Source organism: Armigeres subalbatus, chromosome 2 (genome assembly GCF_024139115.2).
Source record: "Armigeres subalbatus isolate Guangzhou_Male chromosome 2, GZ_Asu_2, whole genome shotgun sequence".
NCBI lineage: Eukaryota > Metazoa > Arthropoda > Insecta > Diptera > Culicidae > Armigeres > Armigeres subalbatus.
The window spans coordinates 321,691,591-321,711,057 of NC_085140.1; the positions used below are offsets into that span (position 1 = coordinate 321,691,591).

General features: G+C 36.1%; 1 protein-coding gene across 7 annotated transcripts in view; it reads right to left on the reverse strand.

The window, feature by feature from the left end:
• The window catches only part of LOC134212674 (uncharacterized protein DDB_G0283357), a 119,873-nt gene that overhangs the window by 44,997 nt on the left and 55,409 nt on the right, over positions 1-19,467 (reverse strand). For all 7 annotated transcript variants that reach the window (XM_062690727.1, XM_062690726.1, XM_062690724.1 and 4 more), the window contains exon 2: positions 16,136-17,006. In XM_062690727.1, coding sequence (XP_062546711.1) covers positions 16,136-16,249 — 114 coding nt within the window. In that variant the 5' untranslated portion in view covers positions 16,250-17,006. The remainder of the gene's footprint in view (positions 1-16,135; positions 17,007-19,467) is intronic.

A 19,467-nucleotide genomic window follows, 5' to 3' on the forward strand; every position in this document is an offset into this window, starting at 1 on the left:
CTAGTTTTATGTACGAAACACGATTAGTGATGAACTCTTCAATATGTTGAAAAATCACTCAAATAAAGCTTAAAAAAATACGAAACACGATGCTGGTACCTGTTGCTTATCATCTGGTGCAACAGAACTACAATTTGTCAAGAGGCTCGCTCTAGCGAAGCGACTGAAGTAAATTTTAGTCGTTAAGGGGTCCATTACTAGCACTCACTCCCTACGAAGAAACATGATGGATAGTATAGTTATCCACACCATCAACGCTGAATAAGCTTGAGAAGCCCCTTGATGAGCTGCTGGGAACGACGAAATCCCGGTCGAGCTTCCCAAACATAGAAGTGAGAAACCGAATCAATATGAGGTAGTGTTTGATGGGGATGTTTTTGAAGTTGTTGACGAATTTGTTTACCTTGTTTACGCTTGTAACATTTGACAATGACGTTTCCAGTGAAGTAAAAAAACGTATTGCTGCTGCAAATAGAGCTTTCTGCGGATTACGTAACCAGCTTAGTTCCCGCAACATACAGACGGAAACAAAATTTGCTCTGTATAAAACTCTGATTCCACCAGTGACCCTTTACGGACAGGAAGCGTGGACGTTAAAAGAGGCGAACCGGAAACCTTTCGGGATTTTCGAGCGAAAAGTGCGGCGTAATTAGCATTTTTTGATCAGAAAAATGGGGTCTTTACAATGAAACACTTCAAAGAGTTATGGAAAATATTAAAATCATTGTTAAAACCTAGTTCTTGTAAACCGCGATCCATAACATAACGAGCACATTAGAAAAGTCAGAAGAAGTAATTGCGTCTAAGTTTAATGATCATTTTGTCGAAAGTGTTTCAACCATTAACCGATATATCGAGTTAGTGGATGAACCTGACGAAATAAAACAGCCAGTCAATAGTAACATAAGATTCGAATGTTTTCACCATATTACACTTCAAGAACTTGAAACAATTTGTTTCGGTTTAGGAAAAACGGCTGGAATTGATAACGTCAATGCTAAGGTTATACAAGATCGCTTTCATGTCATCGGACACAACCTGCTGGGCCTAATTAATGAATCATTGCAAACTGGGCTCGTGCTACAAGTTTGGAAGGAATCGTTAGTGATTCCAATTCAAAAAGTTGCTGGAACGATTGAGGCCGAAGATTTTCGTTCCATCAATATGTTGCACACAGTAGAGAAAATTTTAGAAATTTTTGTGAAAGGCCAGCTGCTTATGTATTTAAATAATAATAACTTGTTAATACCGGAACGATCGGGATACCGGGAAGGTCATTCCTGTGAAACCGCTTTGAACTTGGTACAGGGTTGTTACGAAGATCCTGAAATATTTTCCGCGCCAAATCCGCGCTGACTAAAATCAAATCCGCGCCATTTTCGCGCGACATGAAACTTATTCCGCGCCAAATCCGCGACCCTAAACTAAATTCTTAGCAAATACACGTGAAATATCAATTTCAGTAATCACAATATTTTACTGAATGTCTTCTCTTCGAGTTCGTTTTTATAAAATTACTAATTTTTAATTGATTTTAAACTTCAACTTCACACATGTTTGTACCAAATTTGAAATAAGACCAAGAAAATTGCCGTTAATAAAACAACCTTTCTAGATGGTCCTTTTCACCATTAGAAAAACCGAGGCTTAGTGAACAAGAACTAAACAGCCAATATTTTTATAAGTACCGCTGATTAGATGAGATTATGGTTTTGGCATTTTTTGTTCCGTTATTGTCAGTGGAATTTTCCTTGATCGAACTTTATCAGTTGCATTGATATACAAGGAATGTTTAGGCCAGATTTGAACGATTATAGAAAATCTTGGCAAATAATAAAAAAATCTTCAGAAACCGCAATTTCTTCAGAATTAAAAAAAAACTTTGTTGTAATTATTGATCACAAGGCGTAGAGATTAAGGAATTAGACCATACAATTTTATGTTTTTAAACAAAACTTCTGCATAACAATTATTTTAATAACAAGAAACAAATAATACAAAATCTGACATAGTTGCTCAAGCTTTTTGATTTGCAAGTCAGAATCCTGAGTTTGAAGGATTTATACTTCGAAAAATTTCAGAGCAATATTTCAGCAGAAATATCTTCGTAAATTTTATGGAATAATTTGCGTAGACTCCCGCAAAAAAAAGTTCGGAATTTGTGCTGAAAGTCATCCTTCAATTTTTGTAACAAATTTCTCTAGAAGCTCATGCAGGAAATTTCAGAAAATGACATTTTTAGCGCCAATTCATCCGAATTTTTCCGGCAGGAGCTCCTGTGTTGATTTTTAATAGAATTGATATCAAAATTGTTCATCCCAGTAATTCAGAAATTATCCAGTATATGTTTGCAGAAATCCAACTGCTTGTCGCCGTAATTTTCCCTAGAACGTCTGTGGAAATTCTTCCGGATATTTATGTAAAATTTCCCCCCCGAAAATTTATGCGGAAACACATTCGAAAATTTTGTCATAAATTCAAGTAAATCATACTAGAGAGACTACATGTGGATATCCCTTAATTAATTCCTGCAAAAATCGTTTTGGAAATTCTTGCAGAAATTGATTGAAAAGAAAACAGAAAACTCCCGGAATATCTTTCGTTTAGCTCGAGGTGCAATATTTAAAGATTTTTACAAAAACTCTTGTGATCATCATATTACAGTAATTTTGGAGAAAATCGCAACATAAATTCTCACAGTATTTTTCCTGGAAATCTCTGCAAAAACTCTTGCTGAAAAACAGTAGAAAATTTCCTTCTTCAATTCCTGTGGAAATCGTTTTGGAAATCTCTGCAGACATTATGTGATGAATTCTTGTGGATAAACGTCCGGGAACATTCCTGTGGATTTTTTGACAGTAATTTCTGTGGTCAGCGCTCCAAAAATTCCAATGGAATTTCCTCCAAAATATTTCTTTATAATTTTTTCGGATTTTAAATTCTTCAGAAATCCTCTTTAGGCTGTCGAAATTTATTTATTGAATTCCTCATAGAATATTTCTGAAAATTCCTCGAGAGATTTCGATTTTTTTATTACTCCTGCAAAAATACCTGCAAAATAAAAAGGAGTTATCCAAAAATGTCGCAAAAAATTGCTCCTGAAATTACTGCAATTTTTATTCAGAAATACTTTTTAAAAATTGCATTTTAATAATTCAACGAATTTCTGCGGAAAACTTATTAAAATAAGGCATCTGCATAAAATTAAGGCACATTTTTGTGTTTTCAATTTTTAGAAGAATGTTATGGAAGCAATATAAAATGTTCAATACAATATGAGAATTCCTGACAAAAAAACTTTCGAAAAATGATATGATATATCATGCTATGTGATTCATCGTAAAACATCAACCAGAAACTGACAAATATCTCGGAACTACGACGAAATAAGACGCGTCATATTTCAGAATAGCTTAAAAATGACAACAAGTAGCGCCCCTCTCCTAATAACATTTGTTTAATGAATACTCAAAACTGTAATCATGACATTCAATAAGGGCTTGTAAATATCCGAAAAATAAAGTGAGTAAATGACTTCAAACGTTACTTTTATAGAACATGCTAACGGTAATAAAGCCCATCTATTTAGACCACTAATTTTCAAATAAACGTCCTTAGATCTAGCAATTTATTTGTTGAATTTTCACCAAAAACTAAATCCGCGCCAAATCCGCGCGAAGCCCTAAAATCGTTACGTAAATCCGCGCGAAATCCGCGAAAACCGCGAAATCCGCGAAAATCGCGAAATCCGCGTAGTCGTAACAACCCTGTTGGTATTAGCTAAATGGAAAGAAAACAAAGCGTAAAGATACAATTTTTGCTGTAATTCATATCTGGGATGGTAATCAGATCGTTTTTGTTCTTTGCAAATCTAATTAAATTACTATTACATTAAATTCAACTAATTATGTGTTGGCTGAATCTTATGATGCTGAAACTAAGGTCGAGGCCAGTGAAGAACATATTCAGGAATTCAATCAAATTAAGCTTGGCGAACTCCTCGAAATGTCGGAGCAAATGACGAAGCTAGCGTTGGATGAAGATTTGAGCATTGAGTGAGCGGTGAAATTCAAAGATGACTTGAAGCAAGTGATGACTTGTTACGTGGAGCTTTACAAATACCAATATGATTCGAGTGGATGTACCAATTTCGGAGAAATCGTATAATATTTAGCCATGTGTAGGCCTCGACCAATATGACAAAGTCTGAAGTCATCTAAACAAAGGCTAGTTTTTTTCATTTTATTGTTATTATTAAACTTTATCTTAAGTACATACTCAAAATTGATATTCAATGAATTTAATTTTTGTCCTTCGTGAAAAGAAACATAAGATTTTCGTAAACTTGTTATATTTTTTAATCAAAGAAGAAATCCCAAAGCATACGTGATTGTAATCCTAAACTCAAGGAAATTCAAGGACGACTTGAAAAGGAACAATTCAGAGCGTGCATCGTTATAAAATAGAAATAAAAAAAACAAAACTTTCATAATTCTTGGATGAATTGGATTGGATCCATTCAGAGGCGTCGCGTGATCAATTCTTCAACCTGTGCACTGCCTATAACCGCATATCAGTCCCATATGAAAAAATAGCAAATCGAGAAAACGGTAATTTAAAATATAATCAATATTAACTTCAGCGTTGCTTGATTGAAATGCTTTTCAAACATTTTTCTCGCCAGTGTGGTGTAAAAATATGTATCTTTTACTATCCCTTGCATTATTAAAATGATTTTTGCTTATTTTTACGAAAATAATCTATGGGACGATATGATATAAGACATGCGGTTACTATGCCTGTTGGAAGGGAAAGTAATCGCATAGCCTGTCTCACTACGTTGAATTCTGCAGGAAGTTACATCAATAATTACAAATAGTGCATTTCGCATTACCGTCGTGTACATGCACCAAAACGATTGTAATTGATATCGTACTTTCCGGTAATAGTTTTATAGCCAAATTATAAAAATGTTCATTTTTATCGTGAAATGAGAACACGAAAGTTGTGAAACATGTGAATCGACAGAGCAAACCAAACATCCTCTGGACATTAGTAAATCCACAAAAGATATTGTGACATTGTCCTACGTGTTATGCAGTGGCGTAGCCACGGGGGTGGTTTTGGGCATAAAACCCCCCCCAGAGACAACATTTTTAGAAGAAAATTTTTTTTTGCAAAAAAAAATTGTTCGGAAAACCCCCCCCAGACCAATTTTCTGGCTACGCCACTGGTGTTATGCATAGACTTATGGTAGATCAAGTGTGTAGTAATATTTTTGGAAATAATATCCAATGGGTTTCTACCATTCAATTTCAATTTGGTAAAACTTTGGTGCTTTAAACATCATCCGCTGGGCGAAATAACAGTTCTAAGAATATTTGTCCTAATAAAAACAAGAAAAGATAATCTTCCTGAACTAGAGTCAGTCAACATTCATGTTTATGGGACATATTGTACTGTTACTTTCACAATGGGACTCAAATGCGATTACTTTCAAGATGGGACAAATCGATCTGGTATTTTTTTTTTGAAAATTTTTAGAACAAATTACACATTTTTATTTAAAAGGATACAAATATAAACCAAAATATAACCATTAATCATCAAAACTCAAAAATGATGGAAAGTCATATGGGACACTAAATTAATGATTTCGTGTGTGTTACTTCTACGTGAAGTTAAACGATTTACAATGATATGGAAATGCTAATATCATCTTCCAAACTTGGACGTACATGTTCATGATAGAATTAGAGGCGAACTGTGCAATAAAAATCCTATTCGACTAAATGCTGATGTCATATTAGAAATTTGGAGACAGTACTCGTCGATAGCAAATCCTTCCGCACGCCATGGCATATGAGCAAGTCAAACCACCTTCCTTTTGCCAGTGGAGATATATCAGCTTCCACACTGATATTCTTCCCTCCCCCTTCATACGGGAGCTTGGCAGAAGGAAGGTCGTGTGATATGTGCCATCACAAATATTGCCCTCCGCTCGCTTTCAAATCGACTTCTATAAAACATTCTTCATGCCTGCCGTATCCTAACGGAACTATCAATTCTATACTTTCGCCTCTAATTCTATCATGAACATGTACGTCCAAGTTTGGAAGATGATATTAGCATTTCCATATCATCATCATATGGGACAGTTATGCGATTACAGGCAGTGCACTATTTTAATATTTCGAGAAAAACACATAAAAGGTACCTGACATGATAAACGAGTCATTTTCCAGCGCGTTTCTCAATAACTTTTGCTTATTTTGTTGCATCTAACCTGTTCTTAGCTACTTCTTATTTTCTGAATTCACTCAAGCTAAACTAAGCTTAAAAGTGATAGTTCGTAAAATTATTACTATCATCAGAATTATTTCCAATGTGACAAATAAGACATAGGGGAACTGTTCCGTTTTCCATCTCACTGAACATATATTCATCTCATCGCAAAACAAATAAATATAGCACCAATCTCGTCGCCTTTTTTGACTAACACGCGTGCTCACTGGTGAAAAAATCACAAAAATAAGAAACAAACCAAATTCCTTTTCATTGCTTTGTTTTTGATGGGATTAGGAGCTATGGGATGAAGTGCCGAACCGTTCCCCCATATCTATTCGGAAATTATTGAGCTGGAACTTTCAATTCTAATTTGAGAGGAAATTGGACTATATCAATCATGCAAAGTTACTAATAATAATTTGTAGTTAGCACGTCATATCAGAGAAATAAAGTCTATACAATAAACAATGAAGTTCATAGCCTTAGCTCTTCTCAATTAATAATTATTCTATTTACAATTTATTCCTTTGATCAATATTCTGGACAGATGTCGAACAATTTTCCGTCCATCAGCATGAACATTTCCTCATAATTTTTTTTTTATAAATTTGTGTGAACCATTGACATTTGGGGGGTGGGGGGGGTTGGGGCGGTTTTACTAAATATATTGGATTTCCCGACCCGTTTCATTTTCGGTAATTTCATCAGAAGATGAAATGTCTGTTTGTGACATTTGTCATTTGTCATTTGTCTGAAATGTTGAATATAATAAGCGTATTTGTAAACAGGCTTTATTGCAAATGCTTATTAGCAGATGACAATTTGTTTAAATTGAGCTAATGTCGTGCTAGTACATTGTCGCCAGGATTAGTGGATATGTCAACCCATCCCATTCAATATCAAATATCAAAAGCGCTTTTGTTACACGGACAGATAAATCAACCCAAAATTTAAGTTTAATTTACGCACTGATGAGAATATCGCAGAAAAAATTTACCCAAAATTGGGTAGTTCTCCCTTTCTTTCCCATGATTGTTGTCAAAACTAGAGCAAGATGCAAGCACCTCACCGAGGTTGCTCAGCCCAATAACCCAAATTTGAGTAAATTCAATATTCTCAATTTTGAGTTGATTAAGGTCCGCTTTGGATAAATTAAACTTAGCTTTGGGTAAATTGTTTACATGTGATTAAAGGCAAACTACCTAGTGCCAGAAAAGTCATGTTACTCAAATTTGGGTTATTGGCCCAAACCACGGTTTTGAGTGAAAACAACCCACTTTTGGGTAGTTTTGGTTTTCAGTGTACGCGGTGCTTATTCAACGCGGAACTTTCGTTATGGAACGCTATGAGGGAGCAGAAATGCGCGCGCTTTACTCTTCTCTTTCGATTTTGTTCCGATTGCGTTCTGTTCACCGAATCGCGCATGCGCTGTTTGAAGCGGTTCTCGATAGGCACCAAACCGTGCACCAGTGTTGCCACATATACAGATTTTTCTGTAATGATGCAGATTTTTGAGTCTATTTTTGACCAAGAATCTGTAAATACAGATTACAGATTTTTTAGAAAACAACAGATTTTACAGACTTTGAACATTACAGCAAAAAATCATTTCTCACAAAAAAAATGCCTCTTCAATGACTCTACAATCAAATGGAAAATGTCTCATAGAACATCCCATGACAAAAAGAAGGCAGAATTTCCTAATGTATTTAATCCAGACATCCTTAGACCTACATGTCGCGGACCTTGGATACACTATGCCCAGGGAATAAGGAATATTTCTCACTAGAAAACATCCTAGGCCGGACCGAGAATCGAACTAGCCATCCCCGGATTTGCAATCCTACCTTTTCTAAGCAAATTTATGCATTGGTTTTTTATTTAAACCTCATTCATCAGCAGCTACAGAGCTCATTTTATAGAATAACAATCCTAAACCCAAGATAAGAATAACCGAGCCGTTTGAATTTTATTCAAAAACGATATTAAAACCAATTTGTTTGAAAATCAATTAGGGGCAGTAGGGGCAATATGAACATACGGGGCAATATGAGCCACCCTCAATTTGAGCCTATTGACAAGTTTTATCATCTCAAAGTTATATGATCTTTACGAGAATGCTCCACATGAGCCCCAAAGTGAAAACCGCATTAAAATTCAATTCAAACATGAAATTACACTTGAAAATGTAAATTTTTGCTGCATAGGCAGAATTATTATAAGATTTTAAGTATATAAATAAGGTTTTGACACAAAATTGATAAAAATACAGGTCAAAAATACACAACAATCAAAAGATCTATTATAATTGAATATTGTGCACACATTTTTGTACTGATACAAATCTGAATTTATCATAAAACTTTTTTTTTCCAAAACCACTCTCTATGGGGCAATATGGACATACCTGCACAGGGCAACATATTAGGCACTTATATGCGAACAAATTCAAATTTTAGTTGCCGAATACAAAAACATTATCATCTATGTTAGCTTCATTACGGATAAATTACAATATCGTATCACTGCGATCGGAACAGAAAAAAATTAACATAGACCAATTGAAATGTGTCTGCGCAAACGGCAAAGAGTGGCATATCGATTCGGTCCGCTGTTGTGCGGCTTATTAATCTCATTTTCAATGGAATACACTAAACTGTTGAAGGAATATCATATTCATCCACATTACGACACTTTTATCTCCCAAAAGAACGTTTTGGATGGGTGGCTCATACTGCCCCAAATGGTGGCCCATATTGCCCCGTATAGTCGGGAACACACATTAAAAACAACACATTTTCAAAGTGCATTCCAACAATTTCAAAACGCATTATTCATCATTCATCGACGTAATATGAAAGGTAACACTCTCTAGTATAAGTCAACTACATTTCTCGCTTAACTTTTCAAAAGGATCTAAGTAACATTTTTTTCATGAATTAATTTGAGTACTGCAATCAAAAGCTTACATGTTTTTCTGTTGATTGCGCTATTCAAATTAAATCATGAAAAAAATGTTACTTAGGTCCTTTTGAAAAGTTAAGCGAGATTTGAATAACGATGTTTGGAGCTTTTCAGCGCATTTTGGTACGATCTCCTTAGGTGGCCCATATTGCCCCGATCACCCCTACGTCAAACGTTGAAGAGGTTGTTTTTTCGTACAACTGAATTAAAAATTATGTGAAAGTATGAACTTTGTAAGAGCACCATAACATAATCGAAGAAAAGATTGTTGCGTTTGTTTGAAATTGATAGAAATATGAATAAGGTAAAGAACACAGTATTAATTTTCCTGTAAATTTACGTTTATTTTCATGCACATATTTGGAGCATGAAAATAAACGCAAAAATGAGTCAGATATTAAATTTACACTGATTGAAAATGTAGCCATGTAATATTACATTACATGTAGTTTCAATTGAATAATTGCAATCGTTTAATTTTACACGATCGTGTAATTTTAAACGATGATGTAATTACACATTTCATCTGCTGTGTTTTTGTTTTGTAAATTTGGGTTTTCTGCAGAAAAATCTTGGGATTCGAATGGATGATTTGGGCAAACATTAGAAAAGGGTGTAACAGTAATCATTCCATATACATAAACGAAGAACTAATATCTTCAAATTTCGGCTGACATGCAGTTTTCAAGTATTGGTCTGGAATATTAATGAGCGATATGAAATCTAGACCAACATTTGAAAAGGGCGTAACAGCCAAAATTTATTCCTTCTGATTCTTTGTCCCCATATATAGCTTTATATGTAGACGAAGAATCAGAAAGAATAAATTTTGGCTGTTACGCCCTTTTCAAATGTTGGTCTAGAAATGTTTTTTCTTCCTCAAACGAAAATTTTCTCCGAAATAGTCTATTTTGTTTTTGATGAATCGTATTAGTTATTAAAATAGTTTTGAATCGTGTTCTATAAATTTATTTATTATTCATTCATGCAATTATACGACACATTTCTTAACAATTCCTGTAATATCAGCCTCTCATTTTACAAAACAATACCAAACAGCGGAAACACGGCGACACTTCAAATTGAATTGTTGCTGACGCATATTTGCATAAAAATCCACTCTCCGGAATTGAATATTTAAAACACTTTAACTATGCGCAGTTAACCATGCCGTAACACAAAAAATGATGCAACCTCACTGAGTGAGAAAAACCGAAGTGCTCTTGAGGTATCCTCCATCTATTTTTTTCTTAAGTTGCTGTAACTTTACACGACGATTGAAAATTAAATTAATATTGATTGAAAATTCATCAGATTTCCATTTACTTTTAAAATAGCTGTTGAAAAATACACTGTACTGTAAAATCATGTGAAATAAAATGTAAAATTATGTGTTTTTCGATGCTCTAATTATGTGCATTAAAATACACTAAATTTTCAATCGAATTCAAATTCAACCAATTTATGATTACAGCAAATATAAAAATCTACTTAATTTTCAATCAAATTTTCGATTCAATCAATGTATTATTACATCATTTCTAATTTACAGGCAATGTAAATTTAAGTATTTTTTGCTGTGAATATAGAAAATAAACGCATAAAAGTTCAGGGATATTTTTGTGTTTTTGTTAAATTGTATCATACAGATTTCACATACAGATTTTTGAACTATAATACATATGAAAAAGATTTTTTATTTCCAAAATACAGATTTAAATGTGGCAACACTGCCGTGCACTGAGAGCGAAGAACGTTTTGACTACATATACATGGCCGATTGCGGTTAAAGCTGATGTCCACACATACAAAATAATGCGTGTATGATGTGTGACAAAGCGTTCTCGGCTGAAAGTTCCGTGTTGATACAACATGTGGTGTCGGTTCGGTATCGCAGGGAAAAATATAACATCGCAGCATTTGGTTGACTCACATCACATGCCGCCTATAAAAAATCATGCATATTTTCCGTATATGTATCTAATAGTTAAATTTGCATGAAGCATCTAGCACATCAGTTGGGGATAAAATTGTCACATGTGCAGTGCACAGGTTGCACATGCGGACGCGACGCCTCAGGGTCATTCGTTGCTGACTTCTTGATGCTATCATGTGATAACGCTGTACTGGAGACGTGCTTTAGATTCATGAACAAGGTTTGGTCGTAAACCAGCATAAGGAATAAGATCGTTAACCAACATAACACCCAAACCACCTGATCAATGTATAATCAGTCTCAAGAACTCAAAATAGATATTAAAAATAGGGATCGAAACAAAGCAATGAAAAACAGAGGTGCTGGAAAAGATGGAGGCCAAAATATTGATAGATGCAAACATGGTTTTTCGCCCAATCGATACTTTAATTTATAGTTAACTCTTCTCGATTCAAAATACTAATAGTTGAAGGCTCCAAAAAATATGGATCCTTTGGAAAAGTTGACCTTAATTAAGTCAAAAAACTGACTGAGACAATAAAACGAAATACAATTTTCATCGGAAAATGTCAATTAAAAGCACTTTCAAAATAAAATATGAATATTCACGATTTTGTTCGAAAGTTGAATATAAATTTTTATTTCAAATCTTCAAAATTTCACAGGGAATTTTACAAAAAATATCAGGAAAAATGCCAGAATTTTAAAAAGGAAGTTAATGGTCACCCTGAATGTGGCAAATGTGAATTTTAGGAGTGTGAGCTACACTCAACCCTCTTTTTACGGCAGTTTTTTATACGTCACTTTGTTTTACGGCCTCTTTTTTACGGCACGTGACGTATAAAGAACTTGAAAACATTATTGACAGTTAAAAGTAAGCCTAAGAAGACACTCTTAGATACACAAAGAACAAAGTAGATGCTTTGTATATTCATCATTTGCCTTCAACAATTGTTCCATTCCAGGTCATCCAAGAATTTCCTGGAGTCTACACGCGTAACCAAGGACCTAAGGTCTACAAGCGTAACGGAAGAGCATGACCAAAGATTGTTGAGTTGTCTGCCAGGCATTGAGCAAAATTTCCCATACTACAGTCGGTAAGTCTCCAGACAAGACGAGTCGAGAGAATATCGATCAAGCATTCTCTTAAGGCATCCACTACACCCAATATTTTTTACACGGTCTGTATTCATTAATTTCACGGTTAACCTGAACTTTCACAGCTTTTCAAGTAGGTACCACCTGTTTTTTTAATTTTTTTTTTATTTTTTTCGTGGACTCATAGTTTCATTGACGGTGAAGGTCTTAATCGACTAAAGCCCACCCGTGTAAAAAAGAACTGAGTGTAGATGCAACGAAATGCTAAATTAGCTTTTTCTCGGTTCTAGAATTCTTCCGAAGCGTAGGTGGTATGTTGCTTCCTATTATCACTACCGAGAAGAGCTTTAGACTCGGCATAAAAGAATCCTGGTTTCAATACCATTTCAAGGCTGGCATTGAGCCACTCAAAAAAGTGACTTTAGTGACCATCACTGGCGAAAAAAGGGACCAAATAGTGACTCTCAGCTGCAGAAAAAGTGACCAAAAATTGACTTTTATATGAAGTTCAATCAAAGTTAATTACCTATGTTCCGGGTATTAAACCACCCGACTTGGACATTAATTTACAATGTTCTGTTCTGGTAATAGTGGTATTAGTGACAGGTCTAAATTAATGATATGGAAATGCTAATATCATCTTCCAAACTTAGACGTACAAGTTCATGATAGAATTAGAGGCGAAAGTATAAAATTGATAGTTCCGTTAGGATACGGCAGGCATGAAGAATGTTTTTATAGAAGTTTATTTGAAAGCGAGCGGAGGGCAATATTTGTGATGGCACATATCGCACAACCTTCCTTCTGTCAAGCTCCCGTATGAAGGGCGAGGGAAGAATATCAGTGTGGAAGCTGATATATCTCCACTCAATGAGAACCTTAGTATTTATTTTCATTGATCTCCACTGGCAAAAGGAAGGTGATTTGACTTGCTCATATGCCATCGCGTGCGGAAGGATTTTCTATCGACGATTTCTAATATGACATCAGCATCTAGTCGAATAGGATTTTTATTGCACAGTTCTGTTTTCTCATTCACGTAGAAGTAACACACACAAAATCATTAATTAGGTCTAAATTGTTTAATTTATAACAATTGATAGGAATATATTTCCTGGATGTAAATATATTGGCAGAAAGCTGTTCATCTCTACTTTACTTTCTTTTCAAAATCGCTTCCTCCATTAACTGATACATGGACAAGTAGAAGTGGTACTAGCAAACCTAATAAACCATTGGTTTCTTATGGGATTCACTATTATAGGAACGCCTCACTACTAAAGACGTCTTTAGTTTCTAAAGTCGATTCAACTATTAGACACTGATCAATGTTTACAAAGTGATGGAATTTAATGGAATAATTCGTCTTATGACAAGTGAAATATGGGAAAGCTCTACTTTGAGGCAACTCATACAGACTAATGTGCAATAATGTTTAATATGAATTAGAACTTATTCGAAAAATCTTCGCTTGTGTGTGAAAATTGCACTTTTTTATGATAGAAATTTATTTAATGAATTTTAAGACGTAGATTTATTTCGAAACACAAAGTTCATATATCTAAAACCCAAGAATAATTTTGAAACTACAGTTTTTTTCTGGACTTTAGAAAGCCTAAATAAGAATTTCGAGCTACCAACCAACAAATTCACTATTTTCCTGGATGGAATATTCAAACTTCAAACATTATGCAGCTTCAAATGCCTAAGTTGCCATCGGAATATATTGTGGAAAATTCTTAAGTATTTATCGGATCAGATGTCGAGAGACCGTTTAATTTGCTTCTTACGAAAACATTATGAAAAATAATTTTTCTATAGGGGATCCCTTACACACTTAGTTTTATTTCTGCAGTTCTTGCTGGGGCTCGACTGTGCGAATCTAGATAAAAGTTTAACAAATTGCAGAGATCCAGGTAAAAAAATTAAGTTTGTACGTAGAAGGTGCCATCCAAAAGTCCATTTCAGTATCAAGCAGAGATGGAAATTCCTCCATTTTGATTTAAAAATAAATATTTTAATGAGCATAAGAGCAAGCCCACGCTAACTAATGATTTCCGAAATAACAGGAAATGTATCCAAAATAAAAAATTTAATCTGAATATTCAACAGTTCCATTGATAAAGTGTAGAGTTCAATAGTTTTGCAAAGAGATTTCAAAAACAGCAGAGTCTGCTATTGGCTTTATAAATATACTTAGATTCTTAATCCGCTGTGCCCATTTTGCTTGCATTACTATATGCACCCATAAACTGTGACACAAAACCCCTTCAATAATCTAATAAGAACATCGAGATTCACAGCGAATCTCAAGTCACGAAGAAGTTCCGAACAGCTTTCTAAGTAAATTTTTGTCATATCATTTCATATCCGGCATAAACAAAGCATCCTTCGATGAAGTTTTCAACATTTTTTTTTCCATTCCACGACGATGATCAGGCATTGAAAGCGTGAGTGAAGCGGACGAGCATTGATCTAATTCAATCATAGCATCCAATGCCAGTAAGTGAACAGCCTTGCTCAGATGGATACCAAACAACGATTATGAGCGATCGTTGCTGCGTAAACAATGAGCGACAGGGTTCACCAAGCCAAACTTGGTATGGTATCCAGGGAAGCTATGACTGGAGCATTTGTATTACGCTTGCTCTACTAGAATAGAACCAAAACACATCAGGTGTTCTGCTTTATTCACTCTGCTTTCAAGTTGCTGGGATGGAGGAGAGAGTATCGTAATATATCGTAGTATAGTAAAGTATCGAAGCCTCCCATGCAGTGTATCCGAGTTCCATTCTCAGAGCGGACTTAATTTTCCTAATGTCTGAAAAGATTTTTCTAACACCGTGTGGTAACAACACTCATTGTTAGGTTTCCAAGTGATTTGCCTCGCTCAGTTGTCTCCCATTGGTGAGCGATGAAGATCTTTAAACATTGAATCAACGAACGCCAAATTTCAACGATCTAGGAAGCATCAGCAATTAGACCGCAGGAGAACATCAAGTTGGCATGAATTTAGCTGATTTTACTCATGATCTGATTTTTTTCAATGCCTGACGATGATATTAACGACACATAGTCAAAAGTTTCAAAATAGTTAAAAATAGTGACTTTTTCCGAGAAAAAGTGACTTTAGCGACTTGAGCTCGAAAAAAGAGACTTTTTAGTGATCGACCAGAAAAGAGTGACAAAGTCACTAAAAAATGACCCGCTACCAGGCCTGCCATTTTCATTTCTCAAATGAAAATGGTGCCATTAGTCATACTTCATGAAATTCACGTACAAATGGCTCTACGGACTCCGCCGCGCCGATTATTACAATAAGAATATTGAATACTTTTGAGTTCAGTTGAAATAAACTCGATGGTAGAAAAGTGCATGTAAATTGGCAATTGGCACTGCATTGAACATCAAAACCTTCCTATACATTCAAAACAAATTATTGGTTGACTAAAATAATTGTTTCCATACGTTACGTGGAAAGACTTATGCTTTTAAAATAGTAAACAATGTTCTACACAAGCATAATTATTTTCCGCATAGACTTTCAAACCCCGCATATTTCCCGCATTACCCAATTTCCCAACTCACTGACCACCTTGTGCACATTCAAGCAAGTCCCGAGATCCGTATGTGAAAGACGTGGAAATCTGTGCCTAGTCAAGACACAATTTATTTCACTTTTTGATAGCATGGTGGATGAAAAGGTATATTAAACTTTTTCTAGCATTAGCTCTATATGTGAATATTTTTTTAAAGTGATACTAGATACCCGGGAGAATATGGTAAACTGAATGCAAACAATCGTGCGACTCATAATTGTCCACCTAGGAAATGGATAACGAAACTCACCTGATAACCACATGTACACGGATAGAAGTTAAGATCATCTACTTCCAGGGGCTCCATGCACAGTGGGCACTCGACCTGCTCCTCGTCGCCGCTACTATTGTTCATCACGTTCATGATGATGCCGGAGGACACACCGAAAACAAAATTGAATGCACTCCTCTCTTATTTCCCCTTCTTCTTCTTCCGCCACTTGTTTCACTGATTAGCTTAGTTGTATCAGAACACAGACGCAGCTGCGCTGTTTGCGAACAACTTTACCCCCCAAATGCGGTTTGAAACAAACGAGATCCCAGAAGGACACGGAGAAAGCACTTAGGATCACACAAATTTCTTCTCTTGCTGGGTATTATTGCACCAAACCTGGGAAAACGCACATATAGAATGGCCGCACAGATATTCCAACGGATTTGAGCTTCAGTACTCTTCACGGTATTCACTATTTGACTGGTATTTTTCTTTTGCTTTTCTCCCACACAAACCCGCACTTGATTGCACGACAAATTACCACAACACGATCACCACCTGTCACAGTGGGATGCGTCGACGATGCGTTTCTTCTTCTTCTTCTTCAACTCGACCGTTGCTGCTTTCTCAGCTGTTTAGGCTGGTTTTGCAGTGCACACAACACACCACTAGGCTAGAGCAGAGAATATCACTTTCCCCCAATACTGGTGCCACTGCTGGTGTCTTCAGTTTGCTTGGATGTTGTTGATCAGCCCGGAACCCTGAACCCGAAATAAATCGGTCCAAATTTGCGCAGCAAAGCGGCAAATGTGTCGGGGGTGGTGTTGCCCTTGAATGGTGTAATGCACACGCCGATGGGAAAGTTCCTCCAAATTGACGAGCCGAACTCCTTCAACTCACGGACGTTCTGCAATGAGAGTAAAGAGAGAAAGGTATGAATAAGTATTTGTTTGCGCAAAAGTAGAACACCCGAACTTTTGTTTAACTCCCATAAATCAAAGTATTTGGCGCAGCAGATCATCCCGAATAGAGAGTAAAAATGGGTTAGACGGGATATGATACGCACGCTTCATCATTACGGCGGCGCATGGGCCTGGTAAATTACCCCACGGTGGTCGAATGTAATCGAAAATAGTGACACACAATCAAATAAGCTAAGTGAGCGGGAATTGTGTACGTGGGATCGTTTTTAAAAATAGACTGTTTGGTCAGGAAACATAATAAACAGATTTTGTGTGGTGGGGTGCATGGCGTTAGCGAGCAATATTTAGGGTTGAAATAACGAAATCGTGGGTTTCGAGTTGCAGCCGGTTACTAGTCAGTCAGCGATGATGATGAATGTTGAATACCTGTGGACTGAAATATGTTACAGTGCATTGCCTAAAAAACATTTGAAATTTACTCTTTTTAACTTCATTGTAACAGCATTGGAAATAACAATTTTGTGATGCGTATACTGTATCAGTTATATAACCAGAATGTGTTTTATTATTAAGGAATCATTATACCGTTAGAAGCGTTTTTATTTTTTTTATAAATTATTTGTTGAAACAACATAAAATTGGAATGTAAAATGGAGCATATTCGTTTTTAGCATACATTTTCAAAACGCTGTAAAACAAAAAACATTTGATAAGCATTGTTTGAAAATGATCTCAACTTCATTTTTGGGTAGTCGTTGAAATTGCTCTTAATACCAAAGCGATGGCTCACCAATTCGTCCTTGACATTCCAATCGCATGCTTGGTCTTTGGTTTAGATTCGTTTGTCTAATCAATAAACAAAACTTGTGCAGCATCTCTCGAGTCACTCGTCAGCTAGTTTCGCAACGAAGTAGAGATCGCCTTGCAATGCGCGCTCATCAACCAGTCATTGACATTTAAATGTCTTCCCTCATCGTCTTCACACTCTTCTAAGATTAAGCATCAGGAGCGTCATGTTGCCATAGACTGCATCAACTGTCTGCGGTGCATCCTTTCGGTCCCCTTTCGTAATTCATTCATCTGTGATTACTAAATTATGCATACTCAATACCGATGACCGTCGTCGTCTCGTCGGTGACCGTACGACGACCGCCCGGGATCGCCGCATCCGTAATCACATTCTGGCAGTGCTCCCATCCGTGTGCGCCCTAGATTGCGTATGCGAATGTGACACATCTCGGAACCTATATCTACATTCGGCAAAACACGTTGGTGATCATCATTATGAAATGGTTTTCTGACTGAGTGAAAGACATTCACCGTCTTGGCGCGACGGGTCGCGGGTGAGGCGTCAAAAAATAGCAATGATGCAACCTTTGCGCTTCGAATTCGGATCCGTCTGTGCTTAAAAGTGCCGATCCAATAACAATATACCTCTAATGTAATCGTCGAGCGATGTTTGTTTGCGTGGTGTAAACTTTTCCCACACTTTGCATTTATGCAATGCAATACAATACAGAGCTCGATATGGGAGGCAACACGCTTCTGTTGACTTGGCTTGTCGGTGAAATCGAACGGCAAGTGCTACAATGAACACAAACACCAGTCTACCGAAGCTGCGCCAGCTGACTTAGTCAACCATACTATCATCAGATGTGAGTAGTAACTGACTGGGTAGTAGTGGCACCATATTAACTATCTCGTGCGGCTTTTCAGCCGACCAGAAAGGAAGGTTCTAGAAGACTGTTGTAAACCGGTTGAGGATCGACGAGAAAGTGCATCCGCTCTGGTAAATTGTAAATATTTGCAAACGTGCGGTACAGACTTCGAAGAAGCAAACGGCGAGAGAAAAAGACAAGTACTAGCAGATGTAATTTTTCAATGTGATCTCTTACTACCTCGATCTCTATATGGTGTTGCTTGATCAACGTGTAGATGAAATTTCTCTTTTGCTTTTCAATCCAAATAAAACCACGCTATAAAATATTTAGGGCTTTTTTTTGCCTTTCTCGTATACTAAGTATACGTAAAGGCTATAATTTCACTCCAAAACCAAACTTTTGATAGAAGGCTCGGAGACCCATAGTGTTATATACCAATCGACTCAGCTCGACGAATTGAGGTGATGTCTGTTTGTGTGTATGTATGTATGTGTGTGTGTGTGTATGTGTGTATGTGTACAAAATTTGTAGACACACTTTTTGGAACTTAGCATTACCCGATTTACTCGCAACAAGTTGCATTCGACGGGGAATGCGGTCCCATTGTTTGCTATTGAAAATTGGCCTGATCGGACATTGCATTTCGGAATTATTGAAAAATCATTGTTTTTTCCCAAGGGTCCCCCCTTGGAAAAAAAAATTTCAAAATCGAAAAAAAAATTTTTTTCAAAAATGGTGGAAATGCATAGTAATTAATGCAAAAACATGCAAAATGATAGAAAAT